This window comes from Plectropomus leopardus, chromosome 8 (genome assembly GCF_008729295.1).
Source record: "Plectropomus leopardus isolate mb chromosome 8, YSFRI_Pleo_2.0, whole genome shotgun sequence".
Taxonomy (NCBI): Eukaryota; Metazoa; Chordata; class Actinopteri; order Perciformes; family Serranidae; genus Plectropomus; species Plectropomus leopardus.
The window spans coordinates 18297783-18317579 of NC_056470.1; the positions used below are offsets into that span (position 1 = coordinate 18297783).

The window sequence follows — 19797 nt, forward strand, 5'->3', positions numbered from 1 at the left end:
GTGTCTTTATCCACATTGCTATATAAGGTATTTCCATATCCCTGCACAACAGGGCAATTATCCGTGATATATGATGGCAAATAGCCTTCTGCATATTGATCCATTAATCCAAAATATTGAAGAAAATCAGAACCGTGGCTTATTGATTCTAAAGAACTATTGCTGCTAATGTCAGATTTCTCAGTATTTTGAGATATTTTGGCTGAAGGTCACTAAATATTATGTCACATATGGGGCCAGTTTAGACATGTCTTTGCTATGATGCAACTCTTTGTCTTCTTAATAGAAAAAAAACCTAGAGATATTGAGATTTTAACTTAGTTTGATTGTGAAATTGTCATCTCTTAACTAAAAAAGGTTAACACCAGCTTGTTTGCTTATTGTTACACAAGGACTTTTTGGCAGATGACATCTTCTGAAAGAGATATTGCACTTCAAATAAACCGAGACACATCTCCAGGTTCTCTCATGTTTATCAAATGTGGCAGTTTTCATATCAAACCCAAATTCATTTTGAGGTAATACACAAAGAACAGTCACAATACATGAGAATTTATTTCTAAAACAGACTTGGTCTAGATAAAAATAGATACGAAATACGTAAAGAAAAAGTATATTACACTGTTCAAGAGGCTGTATGTTTTCCGTATGTACAAAGTTCAAAATATACTGAATATGCCCAAAAGTTGCTGTAAAGAAAAGAGACTCTGTAATACATAAAATAGACTTTGAACCTTAATTTACAATCGATTTTTATCAAGACTAACAGATAAGGGTTTTCTTCTTACCCTGCTGTTTAAGTGTGTAACTAAGACTGTTTCAATTCCACTTGCAAGTCCGTGGCAAGGTAAAACTTTTCATGTTCATTTTAACTCATACTCTGAGGCAATGTTTGAAGACTTTTGTGCCTTTTAATCAAACAAATTACAAAAATATTTTTTTATTTGTTCATATTACGGAAAAAAAAACTCAAAAAGTCTCACGCTCAAATACAAAGAGACAGATTTTTAAGACTAGACGCCATTCATATTTTAGTTTTCCCGGTAAAGTCAATTTTCCTTTGAATGCACCATGTACGAAACATTGACAGCAACACCGAAATGTAGCATTGCTGTCCTCACGAAAATGACGCAACATAGTGCGCTCATCTTCCTGTAAGACAAAAACACGTAAACTTTGTATGTGGGCATCAGACCGAACATTGCAGCTCAGAGTATGGTTTGTGTGTCAGTACAGTTCTGGCTGGGCGAAAAAAACGCACAGTGTTTCAGCTGCTATACTAATACTCCATGGGTGCACCAAAATACAAAGTGGAGCAGCGGACTGGGAGGCAGTGCTTGGTGCTCCAGCACCATCCCATCAGCTAAGGTCAGCTGAGGGCTTGATTGACATTAAAGAAGTAGCAGAGCTGGTTCCTGATCCGATGAGCTGGTGTGTCAGTCTTTCCTAGAGCAGGACAACTGCAAGTTGATCCTGCTGTTGAACTTAACTCAGCCATCGTTACAACTCGGATTTCTAACATAGCGACCATAAAAGTTCACATCTGTGCTGATATCACAACAGCTTATGGTTCACAATCTCCCAAACCATCCGTCTTCTGAAGTAGGGCATGTGTTTCTGTCAAGACAAGAGACGTCACGTAAGACATTTTGAAACCACCGTCATTATAATTAGCAGATAAATCTTTGTTTCTGATTACCTGTGTGAATGTGATCGGCTTGTCTTTGGTAATGTAATCTGCATATTTGCATGTGAACATTCCACAGTCGCTACCATTCATCTGCTGTGGGATTTCCTGAGAGTAAAAGGAGGAATAAAATGTTATTGATGACAATAAATATCTGTACATGTTTGACAGGATATTTTCCCCAATAACAACGATTAAACTATTTACCTAACCAAGCCGCGGGATTCTGCTTTGAAATTTCACTTTCTATCAAGTTTTAGAGTGAAATCTTTCCTAGACAAGAATCCAGCATCATAAGACAATTTGTTTAGACAATGCAAAAGCATTACTAATAGATTTTGCACAATAATATAGTTTCTATCCATTTGATATTTCAGATGTATCCCCGCTCCAACAATCAAGCTCACTTGCGAGAGTGTAAGCGCCATTGTTAACAAAACAGCTCATTTAATGAGAAAGAATAAATTACCTTATACCTTCAACCTTATACTATCAATTCTGCCTATGAGTAGCATGCGCTTGCGTGGGAGCTCCGCTTGAGCAGAGTTCAATCTCATGTGCATCCTCCAGCTCACCACCTGGCGGTTAATGAGACCGTTTGTACTTCAGTCTTTAAATCATAACATTTTAGCGAAAATGCATGTGTTTGGGAAGCACTGAATATATGACTAGATAAATGAGACTTGGATTATACTGCGTGAGAGTTTGTTATCTTTTTTAAAATATTATTTTTTGGGCTTTTATGGCCTTTATTTGATAGGAAAGCTACAGAGATAACAAGAAAGCCGGATGAGAGAGAGTGGGGGATGACATGCAGCAAAGGGCCCCTGGTTAGACTCGAACCCGGAGCCGCTGCGACGAGGACATATAGCCTCTGAATATGAGTCGCGCGCTCTACCAACTGAGCTACCTGGCACCACAGATTTGCTGTTTTTAAATGGACCCCACTAAACTGAATTCATAAATAATATTTGACTTTTAGTGGATTCTCTCTGTGTCTCCAAACATTTTCTTCATCAATTCAAGGTAACACGCAGTGAGTATCTGATATACAGATGGTCCTTTTGCAGGTTCAGTATTCTCTTAAAAGCCCTACAAGTCGGGCTGCTCCGTAAACACAACCAGCAACCAGAGAACCAAGTCTATTTCCAGAGGTGCATCATTTTGAAGCTAGGAGACTCCCTGCTTTCCAGTACTGGCCACTTGATGGATGTGCCAATGAAACAAAGTAGGCTGTATGATAACAGATGATTTATAGACTTTTCCTTCATATGTAGTGCTGAAGGGAGATTTTCACTCTCTGCCCGAAACTCATTATTTGTCAAACTAACTAGAGTTACCAAGAACCCACTGAAGGCTTTAGAAAACCTTGGAGAAATCTGAACAAGCAGCCAGTGCAATCTCCTCCTGTGCATGCTGTATAACAAAGGTGGCTAAAATTAAATAACTGTAAAATGCAAACAACACCAATGTCATAAATATAAGAACAAGTCGACTGGTTAACAATGCCGCAGTGTAGCACAAACCTGTAGACCCTACTTGCTCCAAGAACTATAATCTGAAACTTTCTGTTGATAATGGAAATCTGACTCAAAATTGCATGCAGTTTGATGACACAGCATGAAATGGTACAACAACGAAAACATATGACTTTTTGCTCTCCGCCTTTACGTGTTCAGAACTTACATTGCGCTTTTTGCTGTGCATAGTCCAGCCTGAGGTATCCAGTTCTTTGCCCTTCTTGTCCTTACTTTCCTGTTGCAGGTAGTCACTGGGGACACAAAAATTAATGACTTTTTATACACTTTGATGGCTCATAAAAATCTATTTGCAGGAGTTACATTTAGCTCTCCGAATACGAACACACACTCGACAATCAAACATATCTGACACTGAAACTTACAACAATAATCTGCACGCTTCATCATTGCTCCCTCCCATGGAATCAAAGTACATGATAGCCTTTTTGCGGAAATCCACCACCTGAGAGCAAGAGTTGTACAATGAAGAAAAAAAGACTTTCTCTCTATCTATATATCCCAAGATTTTTATACTCAGGTACACAATTATATCTTCAACACTTACAGAGAGGCACCAGTGCACCCCCAAGTGGACAGGGACCAGCAGGATGTCTTTAGAAAAAATGTCTGTCTTTTTGGTCCAGCGGCGGACCGCCGAGTAGCCGCTGCTGCGCAGCTTGGGATAGAAAAAAGTGTTGAACGTATTGACCGATGGCAGACTGGGATCCTTGCTGCGCTCCACTAGCAGGTTCATGTAGAAGTTGATCACCTGAGAGGTGAAGTAAAGAGAGTTTCAATTAACAAGCACAACTGCGTGGCTCAGGTGTGCAACAATTGCTACATTCAAATTACAATCATGGGCATGTATTCTTTTATATTATAACATATACATGAAACAAAAGAGGAGTAAACTCATGGTGCAAATTGAATGCCTGCTGGTAGTTCACATCTGTCAGATGTTAACATGTACTCACCTCATCATTGAGCCAGTTGAGGTTGCTGAGGGTCTGAAGGTCTTTGCGAGTCAGGCTGAGACCAAAACCCTCACTCAAAACTTCGTGATGAGCTCCTCTCAGCGCCCTGTTCACCTCAGCCTCCATTTCCTTCAGAAAGAAACAAGGCCTTTGTTAAAAAACCCTTCGAACAGTTGGAACACCATTATTCTGAATTCTAATAGAAATATTTCTTGTCTTATTGTTTTGAACCAAAGAATGGGATAGTTGGAAGAAAAAATTATTGCTCTAAACTTCAGGTAAACACTTTAACTCTCAACTTTCAACTGATTTCCTACTTTTTAAAGGAGAAATAAGAAATCCATAAATATATAATCTCTTAATTAATAGCAAGTCTATTTGGGTGGATCATCTAAATAAATTCTGTCAATGATGAACCCCGTATACTCATTCGGGCACAATGACCACACCTCTGTGAGTTCAGGGAATTCAGGTTTCTCTTCCAAAGGCTTCGGTTCTTCTATCACAAGAGTCAAAGGAACCTCCTTCTCCAGGGGAACTCGAACATGGACCTCCACATCTGGGCTGCGCTGCCCCTCTTCAGACAAGCGCTGGGAACCAGTGACAGCATAATAAAAGTTAGTGGGATAAGGCCCAATTCCATGTCTCATTTTTACTCTACACCCCTCATTTTCAGAAGCCCCTTTGCCCCTTAGAGTTATGAGGGGTAGTGGTCAAAATGTTCCCCCGTGAAATGGGCTGCGGCAAATCGGCAACAACACCGTTACATTAGCTAGCTACTGAGACATCAGCACACTTCTGGCAATTTTGTTATTCACTACAAAGAAAATGTCAGTATTACATTGAAATGACATTAAACTAAGGTAATTAATTCTTATGAAATCTTTATCCTGCCGATGATGTCTCTTAACACTTTGAAGTGTTCCTGTTCGAGCGCAACGCAGCCGAAAAACATCGCACTGCCCCTTCATCTCAACAAAAAACAGGCAACCCAACCTTAACATGCAAGATGGAGGCGTACGGGCTTTGTAGAGACTGAGCCTAGGAAGTTAAGAAACAAAAACTATGATAAAAAAGAAACGGAAAGGAAGACTTCACTGGCGTACACTCACCTGTCGCAGCAGCTGGGCAGCCAGGGCCTCCTGCTCTTCTATCTGTCTCCGTCTTTCTCTCGCTCGGGAGTCATACATACTAGTCCTACAGTGACAAAAAAATATACGTTTTTACTCCATTCAAACATAATATCAGTGAATATGGATAAACTATATAATTAAATACATTGGTGTGTGCTTACAATTCTTTGATCCATAACTCGGCTTGGAAACATGGCACACTGTAAAGACAAAATAAAATGTTATGTGTGTGAAACTGAAACACTTCAGATGACTCAAGTTTTGTTGATTTAAGTTCTTGTTTTAACGCCACCATGTATCGATTTAAATTTAGAATTTAAGTAACAGCATTCAACATGAAATGTCTGTACATCTACGTCTTTCATGCATGTATGTTTAATCACATTACAGACTGCATTACTACTAACGTCAGTGAAAAGTAGCTTGTGATAAAACAATGTATGAAACAAAACAAACACGGACTGTAAACAAATACTAACCTTGAGCTGTTCTGCTTTTTACCCTTTTGCTCATTTACAATAATTACAGAGTCACCATCGTGAGCTGTAAGAAAACACAAGATTGCAACCCATGAGGAAATACAGAAGCAAGCAAAGAAGGATGCACCGAATGATTTTTTTAATTGATTTATCTAACTATTGTTGTTTTAGTTAGTTGATTCATTTTATGACCAATATAATTATATTCTATTCTAAAGATTATTTCTTATGACCTGATTAATATAACAATTAATTTGCCCAAAAATGAATATCAAAAAACTTGTCTCATTAATATTTCGATTTTTTTTATGCAATCATCTTCTCTAAAAACAATATTAGCAGCATTTTTAAATAGGTATAATTTCCATATCACTGCTGTTTTTAATCATCATGATAGTAGGCTCCATTTATCAAATGCCGACTCAGAGAAATACTGGACCTTAAAAAGAGAAATACTGGACCTTAAAATTAAAAGGACAGCTGTGACACATACATTAATCACTGTATGTCACAGTGGCCATTTCTTTGAACTGGAAAATCAGCATTTTTACTTTAGTAAAATGGTTATGACATGGATTTATTTCATCACATATGTCGTTTAGACTGGCAAATTCGCTTTGCGTCAGTGTAAGACAAAAAAAATGACTGATTCACAGACTGTAACAGCAGTCTGCAATATAAGTTTAAGCTCTCACTCATGCATAGCTGTTACCATGAACATAAAATACAGAACGATCATATCACAATCTTAGATGAAGCATAGTGTACGCTGGCAGCAGTGCGAAATGTTTAAGTGACAACTAATTACAGAAACCTGTTGTGCATGTTGAGAATCCTGATATATATTGTTTGGGTGGGGACAAAAAATAGTGCTCCTGATACTGCTCTTACAAGTCGATTCCAACTTGAACCAGATTTTTTTAGTTGAAGTTTGTTCTCCGGATGAATCTATGCTTTAACCATGCACAGCTTACTTTGTGGCAAAGCGCATGTTTCGGAAATCAGCCCGTTTCTGTAACCGATGATGTCAATTATGCAGATAATTCACTCCTGCCCTTTAGGCAAAAATTAAATTCATCTGGTTTCACATTGCATATATTTCCATTAAGTGTACACACAACTGGCTGAGAAGTCTGACCTGATGATTGTGTATCCTGAGAGGAGTTATCCTGCAGAGCAGATGGGGAGGGAACTGATGTGAGTGTAGCTGCTCTGCTGGAGCTGAGGTCCGTGTCCAGAGACCATGTCTGGGTCCCTGGCCTGCTGGAGGCCCCCACTGGGCTTGGGAGGTTGCTGGAGCTCTGGCTGGACATCCCCCTGGGACTGGGGGGGCTGCTGGGTCCCTCTGAAGTTTCTCTTGCTGCAGACCCAGCAGGGGAAGAGAACTGTAGCAGTCTGCGGCTGGTGGTCAGGAAGCTGGTGCTGATGGGAAAGTGAAAGGGACAGATGAGAGAGCAGACAATATCTAGATACAGTCCAGAAAAGAAAGTGATAGACATGGAACCATTATTATCTTAATTCAATACCCATATAAATGCAGGAAGGTTTTGTGATTGCAGTGAAGATGGATAATAGCTGGTAGTTGTAGTCCTTGCATGCCAGTTTCAGCTACAAAGAATCCATGTGACTACCCCTGAATATCCTTTAACAACTCCCAGGCAATGCAGTGTGCAACTGACACAAAGACAAGGAGTTTGGATGAAATATGTTGAAAGTGATAGTTTGGGACTTTTGAAGATATTCATGTATAGTTATTGTGTTAGATACAGTAGCAGGCTGTGAGCATGCTCCCAGTTTGCAGAAACAGACGAGGCTCGCCCCCCATGGCTAAGCATTACACTGCTGTTTCAAGGGGCTGATATCAAAACGATTTTGAGTAACTTTGAAAAAGACCTATCCAAAAATATATATATTTATCTAAGTGGACACTGTGTTTGGAGTATTTTGACCGGTTTACTTCACCATCAAACAACCTTTTCCTTTGGCACTACATTTTTCAACCGTATAATTTCGGTTACTTTGAGAGAGCTGCTGCTGCCTGGACTCGGTAAAAACACATTTTTTTCTGAATCAGAAGATGTCAGCATGTCACACTTTACTGACTGTTTGGTAAGTCGTTTCATTTATTGGTAGGCTTTTAGTATAATTTTACCTGATGGCTGGGCACAGCAGCGTTCTCTGGTGTCTCTGTCATTTATTTTGCGGAGATTTTATGTAATTCTCTTGAGAAGAACATTCACTGCAAACACAGAGTTGTCGCAGTCTTGCAGGAGAAGTGTACAGAAGTGTTGATGTCTATATTCAGTGTAACTGGTCACAGCAGTTTTTATTTCTTTGTTTAAACAGCCCGAAAAAAACAACACAAGTGTCATTTCAGTTGAATTGCATAACAGTCGGTACCAGCACTTTTTGACTCAAACAGCTGACCGCTGGCTTGATAGTTTATGGCTCAGTTGGCCTTCTGTGTAGGAATACGGAAGTTATACAGTTGAAAAATGTAGTGCCAAAAGAAAAGGCTGTGTGACTATGAAGTTAGAGAAAATACTCTGATTACAGTGTCCACTTAAGATTGATATTGATTTATTTTTTTAGGTAGGCAATTTTTAAAGTGGCTAAATACATTTTGATATTAAGCCCTTGAAACAGCAGTGTAATGCTTAGCTGTGGCGTTTGAGCCCCGCAAACCAGGGGTGCGCCTACAGCCAGCTACTGTATGTAGTGCACTGAACATACAAAAGATTCTCATACAGCCCCACTTCAAAAATCCTGAACTATCACTTACAGCTTATACGCTTTTGGAGCCCCCCGCTGGTCTGAGACTGAATTCTGACAGAACTCTTTCTGTTGTGTCCTCCTACTCTGTATTTCTTTATTCATTCCTGTAACAGTTTGAATACGGCATTGTTAAAGTGTACTGTATTTGTATGGATACGTACAAATCTCTGTGTGACCTCACGATGCCATGTGAGCTGCCGTTGTGAAGGAAAGATGACTGACCACCAGAGACCATGGTCAGAAGCTGCCTGTAGACCTCCTTCTCCTCTTCACAAACAGACTGGACAAACACAGAGAAAACCCATGAAATCAACAAAGAAGCGCAACAGTTGAGTCGGAGGGAAATACATTTGTCCTGATGTCTGACCTCCTGTGCTGTGCAGCGGGGCCTGGCACTGTGGATGCGCCCTGATGAGGTGCTGTGTGTGGGGCTCTGCACCACTTTGATGGGAAAGGTCTTCTCATACATGCTGGTGCAGGAGCTGCTCGCTGCTCCACTAGACAAGCTGCTGACACAAAATGACGGCGTGGTGGTCAAAACATCATCAACTGACAGTAGTTCACATTATTTAATGACACATCACATAACAAAAAGCAGCTTTTAAAATGGAAAAAGTTTAAAAAAAACAATTTTGAAGGAATACCTTGGTGTGCCATGTAGCCGGAGGTTTAGGGGCCTGCCTAGCCGTGGAGAGGGGTGCAATGTTGGAGTGAAGGAAGGGGGCAAGTTGACTGAGTGACCATTTGTTTTTGGCACTTCCCGATGTGTAGGACTCATGCACACTTGCCGCCTACAGACTTTTGATCCTAATATGGACCTCTCATTCCGCAACCATTCTAGAGTTGGGACAAAAAACAGTACAATAACAACTTCTCTCCAGCACGAGCCTTAGCAACCTCGATGCCAACGCTTATACGTTTGAAGTGATAATCAAACCTGATTTGGATGTTTTCCACTCCAGAGTCGTAGAGGGAGCAGCAAACGTCTCGTTCAGACAGTTCCTTCCAACAGTCTTAAACAAAACACATGTATGACATGATTAAATACAGAGAAACAAAGGTTTTAACATTCCTACAGTCAGGATCAAAACATTAGGTCCCTGCAGCTAAAGGCAAGTTAGACTTAAGACCTCTTAAGACTTTTTTTTTAAATGTGACTCAGAGAAAAAAGTAAGACCAATTACTTAGAGTTAGGGACAATTTTGCCCCATGGCTTTGAAAGAGGAGATAAGGCTGGAACAATCAGAAACCTCTTATAAATCACTTCTAAAAAACAACTTTTAGAGACTTGCTTTTATGTGATGTGGACTTTTTATTTATCTTTTTAGTCTGTCTTGATCCTGCATATAATTATGTTCATTTTTATTTTTTTGTATTAACTTTTGGTATGTATGTTATTGCTTTTATCTCTACTATCTCTACTCCACAACCATCTGTCTTCTTTCTGTCTGGCCTTAGTTCGGTATGATTGTTTGTCTATTGTTATATTGCCTTTGGGGCATCTTGCTCCGGTTCCTCTTTTTTGTCAAAGCACCTTTATACTGTTTTTAAAGGTTCTGTAGAAATAAAGCTATTATTAACTGGCCAGTCTTCATTGAATTTGCACTTCCACATATTGTCCAGGGTACAGTGACAGTTAGCTAGCAGACATTTGATCATCTGCTCTAAATATCTTGTCCACAAATAAAATATGGGTTGTTGGTTCCGTTATCCTAACTTGACATTAATGCCGGAGCATTCAGTAAATCCTTTAAAATTAATATATATATATATATATAAATGCATATGTTTTTTAAAGTTACCAGTTATTTTGAGATTTTACAATGCAATGTCAGAAAAAAAATGATTCGTGAAATCTCGCTTCCCATGTTGCAGTATTTTTAAGACTTCTGAAAGCTTGATTTAAGACACTGCATAGACAATTAAGACATTTTTTACTACATTAATTTATTTAATGCCTTTGACAACTTTTCAAGGATTTGCAGGAACCCTGCATTCATTCCTCACCGGCATCCCCTCCCAGACTGCTGCTGATGTTGAGGGCTGCGGCTGGGGCTCTCCAGGTGGAGGACCAGGGGAGGCGGGCAGTATATTTCTCAAGGTAGGACTCACATTGTTCCTCATCCATGTAGCCACACTGGAGCTGTGACTCTTAACCCCTTCAGCTGCAACCTTGACTGTGTCAATAAGATCTCCTGGAGAAATTTGAGACACAAGTTTGTAAGTAGGACCCTACTGATTTAACGTCATCACATCGTGAAATGTAACAAAGCGAGTGATTGATTACCCATTCGAGATTTCTTTACGATTAAGCCATCTTGTGCGATGTTATGTCCATCTTCCAAACTAACGGAAAAAAACAGACCGATGCTTCAAACACAGAGCTGAAAATAAACATTTTCACATAATAATAAATGGCTGAAACGCTAAATGACCAGCGGGGCGATAAATGGCGTTTCTAAAGAAACTGTAGACACACTGGGATATTAAACAACTTCAAAGCAAATTGGGGCCGGTCTTTTTAAACACGCAGACTTTTGGTTACACATGGGAATAATGCTGTTGCAGTTCATACCATTCAATTGGTCTTTTCCTTCTTGTCGGACCGTCCAAAGGTGCCCGGTGTGTATCTGAGTGCTCCGCAGCTGGTACACCATTGCGAAGATTGGCCAAGCTTGTTTCTATCCATTCGTAGATTTTATTCAACATGGCTCAAAAGTTTCCGAAATAACGCCGCTGGTTTAAAAATAAATCGCTATAGCTGCTTTCAGTCTACCTGTCAATATAGTCAAACCAAGTGAAGCTAATGCGCTTCATTCGACCGAGGCAGGTTAGCTGAGGCTATTTTAAAGGCTAATACTGCTCGCAATTATCATTTTACTTTCGCAGGAAACGAGCTAATCGTTAGCTGGTTAGCTGAGAATCCGCTAGTTGCCTTGCTAGCACGCTATGCTAGCTGCCTCGCTAGCTGACGTTGTTAGCTCAACGGCTAATTTATGGAAGTATGTTTAAATTCCAGCAGGAATGCGATAAGTCGCAACCAACGTCTTGGGAAAAACCGCTACCATTTTGAGTCACACCCTAACTCATTTATATATCCTTAACGTGACTTTAAATTGCATATAAACTCGTTGAAGAATATTATCTCCCGCTTCTTCCTCATTCAAAACCACAACATGGCTGAACAGGACGCTCAACCACCGCGTGTTGTGATTGGCTGACTGGATGCTGTGAATCCCAGTGAACCCGACATCTATTGGTTGACTGTAGACTGAGGAGACCATTTAATATCACGTCACACCCGCCGGCGTTCACTTGTGAGCGCAGTTTATCACATGTACACACAACATGCACACATTTTTTGTTTTAGTTTTGGCTTGCTATTTCGGTCACTTTCGTGCCTCGTGTGTGCATTAAAATAAAGAACAACAGCCATATTACCTGCCCAAGCACCATTATAAGACCTTTATGGTGTCTAAATATGGAGCAACAACAGTATCATGCACATAGTAATAAAGCAGATTGCATACTGATTTTTTTTTTTTTATTCTTAATCGTTTTTTTTTTTTTTTTTTCGAAAACTATCTTAGTTATAAAGTAACTTATATATATTATTTGAATGATTTTTTTTTATTTTGTACATAGTGTAGCCTTTTTGGGGGTTTTTTGGACCAATTATTTTTAATTATTTTGACAAATTGCAGGTATACATCCACCAATAACTGCTGTCAGTATCGCAAGACATAAATATCAGAGCAATGAAAGACAGGTTATTCAAAAAACAACAACACTGGGCCTAATGACAAATGAAAAACATATTTGGCATTGTCTCAACAAATAAAATAAATAAATAATAACTTTATGCATCATATTATGCAGCCCTACTATTATGACTGGGACGGTAACAGATACAAAGAGGTAACAAAAAAGAAAATACACATGCATCTTTTTAATGTTCCTTAACTCTAACCTGCCCCTTCCCCATGTGTCTTTCTCAAACTTCTGCTACACATATAAAACGTTTCTTGCATGTGCATTATAGATTTTTTTCCAATGGTGTGTGTGTGTGTGTGTGTGTGTGTGTGTGTGTGTGTGTGTGTGTGTGTGTGCGTGTGTGTGTGATAATTATGGCATTTGTGGCAGCAGATGTTTTAATCACACCAGCCAGCCACAAATAAATGAATGTGTGTGGGGAAACCTGACCCCATACAACCTCACTTTAAAAAAATTCTTAACTGTATCTTTAAGATGACTTTTGCCCTATGAAGAGTGGCTTACTTACAGTTTACCTAAATTAATTTCTTTAATGGAGTTTCATGAGTAACAAAGAATAAAAACAATGGTAATGTGGAGGCATTAAAGGATATCATTATTTATTAAATCAGAGAGACCCAGTGAGTCCATTCATACACATTCACCCTTTAATCAATCAATACAGTAACACCAATGCTCCACTGAAAAGCTCTAAAAACAATATTCTGCATCAATGTCATCAACTAAAGGTAATCCAAGGCCTCTTTAGACGACTTGTGAATTAACTACGAGCTTCAAACTCACCATTTTAAATAACACACTTTCCGAAATATATCATTCTGTCATAAAAAAATAAACTTCAGATGTCATGAAATATAGCATTCAAGCCCTTCCACAAACACAGGCCTTATCAAAAGTTAGAGTAAATCCATGCATGTTTGGCACTGTCATGTTTATATTCAATTACCATGTGTCACCACTTCAAACCACTCAAGTTTAAATAAAATTAAGACCACTAACTAAAATGCCAATAATCAATGTTAGCATTTCATGTTCAAACACACATATTAGAGAAATAATATATTAATAATAAACAATACAACTATGTGAATGCAATGGTTGAAAGCCTCAGAGTCAAATGGAATAAAACCAACACATACAGTTTACATTAAATACGAGTAACTAGGCAGTGATGAGCAACAAGTAGCAATGAGAAGCAACATCCTGAATCCAAGAAGTAATATTTGCAGATTGTCATTCAAAAGAAAACGGAAAAAAAGGTTCCTACCCCTCAAAAACAATGAAGGGGTTTGTTGTAATTCACAGTATTGAGACAACATTGGACATGCTTGAAAACACAGGAAAAGTCACATTTGTATTAAATTTGTGCTTTCAGTCACTAAATAAACACCCACAGCAATAGCCCAAAGATGGGATGACTATTATTGGTAAAGTTCGGGCTTTTTAAGAGTCATGCAGAATGTATAATAGATCTCTTAAAGAGCAATGACATCTGTTGTTTTCAGGGCATTTGTGACATCTAGGCAGGCATTGACATAAAGACACCCAGCTTCAGGTAAAACACTCACAGCATGTTTTTATCTACATTACATGGAGGAAGATTACGGATGGTTTCTCGCTGGTAAAGCTATTAAACTAATCCCATAACGTGGTTAGGGTTCACAGCATGCTAGAGAAGAGGGAAAGCTTGTTGATTTTGGATGTCAATGCTGACATACATCTATGTACATGTATAGCTGTACAAAATATTCACAATGTATTTGTGGCCATGTCAGTATCAGGCAGAAAAAAATAATTGAAAGCATTGTTGTCACAATCACTACAATTTTAAAAGACTCTTATCATGTCTGCCTCAACTCCCATCCCTCGTCTGTAGTTAAGAAAGGTGGGGCGATGGTTTACTCTTGTTTTGTTCCAAAGATTTGGAGGAAGAAGGAGAAGATGTAGATGATATCTAGGTAGATGTTGAGCGTGGCGAAGACGTACTCTTCTGGACTCATGGTGTAACGCTTGTTCCCCATGAGGAGCTGGGTGTCAAATGCCAAAAACTGCAACAGAAAATGAAACACCAAGTTATGTTTTTCCTATTAATTTCTGATTCTAAGAGCCAATAACATTATCATGTCTATCAGTAATGGCTGAACAGTGTCTATACTCTCACCATTGTAAACAATATGGCTCCCAATGCAGCATAGGTGGCATCCAACCAGGGTACCTAAATGGAGAAAAAAAGGCTTGATTAGATGTGATGCCGGTGTTTAGATCATCACATGAAAGGTCCACTATGTAACATCTGAACAGACCACAAATACATCACAAACAATTTCTCATTAAATGGATCAAAATAATATACAAAATACTGATATGACAATGTATTTAATCAAAATTAAAATAATTACAAACTTATATTATCATATTGTAGGCCTTAAAAGCCTCAACAGAGTGCCCCAAGAATGAGTCTTAAAAAACCTGGACATAAAATAGCAATTCAGTACCTGCTGTTCCCTCATCTTAAAGTCAGTGAGGTTTTTTAATAGGTTTTTGGTTAGGTGTCTTAAATAAGGTCTGTGGTTAACACAAGTTTAAAAGACTTTCACGCTTTGATCTACGACATTAAATACATCACTTGTGAACTTTGAAGCTTTTATGTGTCTTACGATAAGCGATTAGTAACAAGTGGGTAAAGGAGTCTACAGAACGTCATCAAGCCAAACCACACACCAATCAAACATATCTTTACAGCCTTATTTTGGTGGCGATGGTCAATCATGCCACTGTGGTGTAGTTTGTTTATAGCCTAACATTAGCTTTTTACTTCTGGCAATTGCATTTAGGCTTCAAAAATCCTTAAAGTGGTGTTCATTGAGATTTTCTTTCTGAACAAAACATGTAAGTATTATAAATGTTTGTTTGCCACGGGGCTTTTTAACACTTGCATTTCGCTGAAGACTGGGATTGCTAATTGTTGGGGACAAAAATGTCTCTTATTTGATTAAAAGAAATGGCATATTAAATAATGTACTGAAAGTATTTCAAATACACAAATACATGCACTGAAAGTATATTTTTACAAATTGCATCTTACTTTTTCAGTCCAGAGAATTACAAAATACTCAAAAAGTTTTTTTAAATACATTCAGCTGAATTACTACCTATCAATGCATATGATGGTCCAGTTCTGAAATATAAGTCTGCATTAGTCTTATGTCAAGTATTTGTCAAGACTATATTTTACAGACACTGAACGCAACTACTATATATCCTGACTGTCTGAAAATCCTCCACAAACCAGACTTGCATTACACACACAACTGATGTAGCTGCTTGCTTTGGATGGTTATACTTACGTATTGAAAAGGAAGGACGAGCGCCAGCACCAGTCCAGAGATGAACATGACCATGCAGAAGACAAAGAGCACGCCTTGGTATGATGTCACATCAAACTGGATGGAGAAAGCGCACAAAATAAAACCTATGTTAATCTAACAGCATGAAAAAACTAACACACATCATTGAATTTTACATCCAATCATGTATGTAATATATCAGCAAATAACTTAAGTACAGTTATGGAAAAATGTCATTTTTCTCACCTTAGTGTGGAAGCTGAAGACTGTGACCAGGAGACAGACTGCTGCTGTGATGCCCAGACACATCACCACTGACTTGGTGTTGTAGAAGCTATTCAGACAAATAAAATGCAAACAAAATTTACTGATAATGTTTCAAAATATTCAAAACAGAGTACACAACATAATTTTACATATCATTGGCCACACACACAACCTCACACATTGTAAAGAAAATACATTATTTGGATGCAGCAACCATCACAAGGAGGTTTCTAAAGCAGAAAGGAAGTGACAATGCAAAGTAACACAAGACATAAAAGTTTACCTGGACAACATCCCTGTCATGTAGGAGAGTGAGAGGGTCTGTAATGGGACATATGACAGTTATTTTCATTATTCATATAAATGTAATGTTAATAAACAATTACTGAGAACACATAATGTCAACAGTACACCGACTTTTTAAAATTTTTTTTAGTATAATCTCCTATTTGGATTTTATCCGCTCGTGTTGCTTAACTATATATAATGGACATCTCTTCGGACATTATCCCTTACATGCCTAACTTTACCTGTAATGTACATATGTCAGTCAACTACAATGCTGTATGTCTTTAACTGTATATAGTGTATTATTGTTTAATATTCTAGGATGCACAATAACATGAGGCAAAGGGGCTGAAAACTAGCCTTACAGCTAGTTTTCAGCTGAATTTATATTTTATTGAATATTGATTAATCTATGTTGTCCCGTTTTCAAACAAAACATAAATGTAATAATGTGAAAATGTTGTGACTAAATAACAGAACCACTTATGAAATCTATCAATAAATTTGTTTTGGATCATTTTAGCTGTCACTTTCCAATCACTGGTGGAGTGAAAGTTACACGCTGACTAATTTTGGTAGTCTATGAATTTAATGTTTGCAACGGTAAACCTCAGTATGTATGATTTGAAAATTCAGTTTATACATGAAAACTTTAATAAAAAACACAGCAAATATCTGTACTTACAAAGACACAAAGCAGAATCAGATTCCATGGAAACTGTCTCCTGTAAAGTGATGACAGATTAGAGTTTAAAGACTGTAGGTGATGTACTTCTTTTTAAAAATGTATTTCATTTAAAGATTGTTTTCCATACCTTGGTGCAGAGCAGCAAGATAGGGTCAGATATGTCACAAAGAATACAGCGCTGTTAAAAAAAACCCAGAAATATTATTAGATTTTGAGTTAGATAAAAGTGGCATGAACCAAAAATGTACAGAGTAACTGTATATTACAGACTTGACAGTGACAAATGCTGTTACTTACTAAGAGGCCCAGTACCAGCCAGGGTTGGTTTGAATGTAGTCCTTCACTGGGTCACTGCAAGTAACATGGTCTTATTTAAGAACACTACCCAATGAATATGATTCGAACTACTTGGTCAATATTGTCAAACACGAAAAAAAAAAGGTTTAATACACACCAGAATGTGAAAAGAGCCACAATAGCGAGAGTGACCAAAAGCTGGATCATCAAGATGGCATACACCTAAAAGAGAGAAGTTAGACTGAAAAACGTTGCATAATTAAACATGCACTGATATGTGATGGTCAGGCATATAAAGTTTAATAATGTTCATATAGATTAAATTATTAGCCATACACAAAATTCACAACAGCGCTATTATTGTGATCAATGCGATGATTAAGCTTTTGATACCTTACGGATAAAGACCCTCCTGATGTTGCGATCATCCCAGGTGAACTCTGTGAGCATCTCGACATCATTGTAGCATGGAGCACTGGTGCCTGTCGACCAACACATTTATTTAAGACGTTTTGCTGGTGCATTTTTCAAACCATCATCTGTCATCCCATCACTACCACTCAATCCCAAAACATGATAAACATCACCTGCACCACATGCATTTGTAAAAGATAATGGCTCACTAACTTTATGATTAAATATAGGAGGGTAAGGTGTTGTCATACCCGCAGTGGCTTCCTCATAGCTGGGAGGAGCTGGTGGCACTAAAGCTTCCCCACTGCAAGAACCGTTGGTGGTCTTGTTTGCAAGTGACAGCTGATACAGTGACACAAAAGATGAACAATTTGTTATCTTTTAGTCCATATTATGTTACACATTTTTGGTTAGAGTAAATCAATAATTAAAGGGGAAAAAAACATACATTAACCAGAACTTAAAAAAAATACTGTAAAAAATGTCAGATACAAGTCTACCAGTGTTGCATAATTATACTGCTAAAGGTAAATATTATCTAGTGTGATACACATGCACATGCTTTTCCCCTGAAAATATAAAGTAGTAAACATTTATTGTGGAAATCACAATATAATATGCAGAAGGCCCCACACCTCTCCTACACAGAAGAAGACAAACGGACTTAATGGTGGTTTGCCTATCTTTTGTTGTATTTTTGTGCCTGATTTTATTTTGTGCCTTTTTCAGTCATGTTTGTCTCTTTGTAGTCATTGTGTGTCATAAATCATCACAATCATCGTGATAATAATGCACTGCCTTTATATAACACGTGCCATAAGTTAAAGGGTACTTGACCTGCAGGCTACCAGATATGCAGCCAAAGTATGTAACCCCCTTTCATAATGCGCAGTCTCTGCCCTACCATCAAGTATTTTGCTCCGTATATACTTCAGATCATGCCTAATAACCTTGGTGAACATGACTGCTTTCCCACCAAAAGTTACTGTGCCATACACTTTCTTTCGGACTGCATTTTCAACCTGCCACCTACAAAGAGAAAACGGTTGTCATGGTGACGCAACATGGTAGAACAGCCTGTGACGCACTTCATTCACATAAACTCCGGCAACCCTCAACTGCTTATACTGAACACCACAAAAATTAGGCCATATCAGCATGAATGAAAAAAACAACAACATCAGGAATAAGATACCTTAAATAAATCACTCTATGAAACAGCTGCTGTGCAGCTAGATTAGGTCCTCTGTAGGAAACAAAACCGGTTATTATAGTCCAATGTTCCATTTATCATTCATTAAAACGGATTTATCTGATGGTTTTCACAACAGAATAGCCAACATTGGCACGACAGTGAGACTAAAGAGAGACACGCATATCAACTGTTATGTAATATTAGTCTAGGCCCTATCTAGAAAACCTAAATATAGACCTGTTTCGTTTGTCGCAATTAACGGTGGAGAAGGATGACAAAATCAAGTGAATGACATTGTGCGAACTCATACCTTGCCCTGTGTCATGATGCCAGTGTGTCGTCCTGCAGTCTTGTTCTGAATGCCAGACAGTCAATGGGGCTCTGGTGTCTCCTTTCTTGATAACGTAGTTCTTGCGGAGCCTTCAGCTGAAAGACTGACAGCTGTGAGAGAGGACTGGTAGTGCTCTTCTTGTCTGCTCACTCTGGACACCCTCTGACGATTTAGTGATGTAATCCCAAAACAACGCAGTTAAGACTCGTGCAGATACCCCTCCCTCACCCACAGAGGGGATGTTCTAGCAGCATCCAGGTGAAGCTGCACCATAGAGAAAAGCTGGGACTGTACCACAGCAGCAGAGGAAACGGGGAGGATGGATGCCTGCATGATGCGTTTTGGGGAGAGGAGTCCAGAGAAATCTGGAAAAATGGTCTGCAGCAAAAACTAGGAGAGAGAGATTTACAACATGGGTTTATGTTAAATTAAAAAAAAAAAAAAGTTGATGAATTAAAAAAAGACTCAACTTGCATTCAAATGACCTGAAACACAGGTGGCTTATTTTCAGTACATGTGAACCATTTACAGCTGTAACTTTTAAATTAATTTCCATTATTATTTATATTGTACTTCTTTAAATGATTGGTGAATGATAATGATTGAAGATAACACGCAAGTCTCACAC

At 38.4% G+C, this 19797-nt stretch overlaps 2 protein-coding genes across 2 annotated transcripts; both read right to left on the reverse strand.

The window, feature by feature from the left end:
• Nucleotides 1-455: 455 nt before the first annotated feature.
• senp1 (SUMO specific peptidase 1) lies at nt 456-11764 on the reverse strand. Its single transcript, XM_042492478.1, has 18 exons — nt 11144-11764; nt 10856-10914; nt 10576-10763; nt 9506-9581; nt 9213-9405; nt 8936-9074; nt 8730-8848; nt 6932-7215; nt 5794-5857; nt 5476-5514; nt 5294-5378; nt 4631-4771; nt 4182-4310; nt 3773-3976; nt 3591-3670; nt 3374-3458; nt 1700-1795; nt 456-1617 (listed from the first exon to the last, which is right to left on the reverse strand). Exons 1-18 carry the CDS (start codon nt 11275-11277, stop codon nt 1555-1557), a joined length of 2178 nt encoding a protein of 725 aa, XP_042348412.1. The 5' UTR covers nt 11278-11764; the 3' UTR covers nt 456-1554.
• Nucleotides 11765-12926: 1162 nt separating this feature from the next.
• Nucleotides 12927-19789, reverse strand: LOC121947004 (protein lifeguard 2-like). Its single transcript, XM_042491860.1, has 12 exons — nt 19149-19789; nt 17895-17985; nt 17623-17711; nt 17387-17451; nt 17230-17283; nt 17060-17110; nt 16930-16969; nt 16240-16277; nt 15936-16023; nt 15690-15785; nt 14504-14557; nt 12927-14390 (listed from the first exon to the last, which is right to left on the reverse strand). The coding sequence occupies exons 1-12, from the start codon at nt 19161-19163 to the stop codon at nt 14241-14243; spliced, it is 831 nt and encodes a 276-aa protein (XP_042347794.1). The 5' UTR covers nt 19164-19789; the 3' UTR covers nt 12927-14240.
• Between the last annotated feature and the right edge of the window lie 8 nt (nt 19790-19797).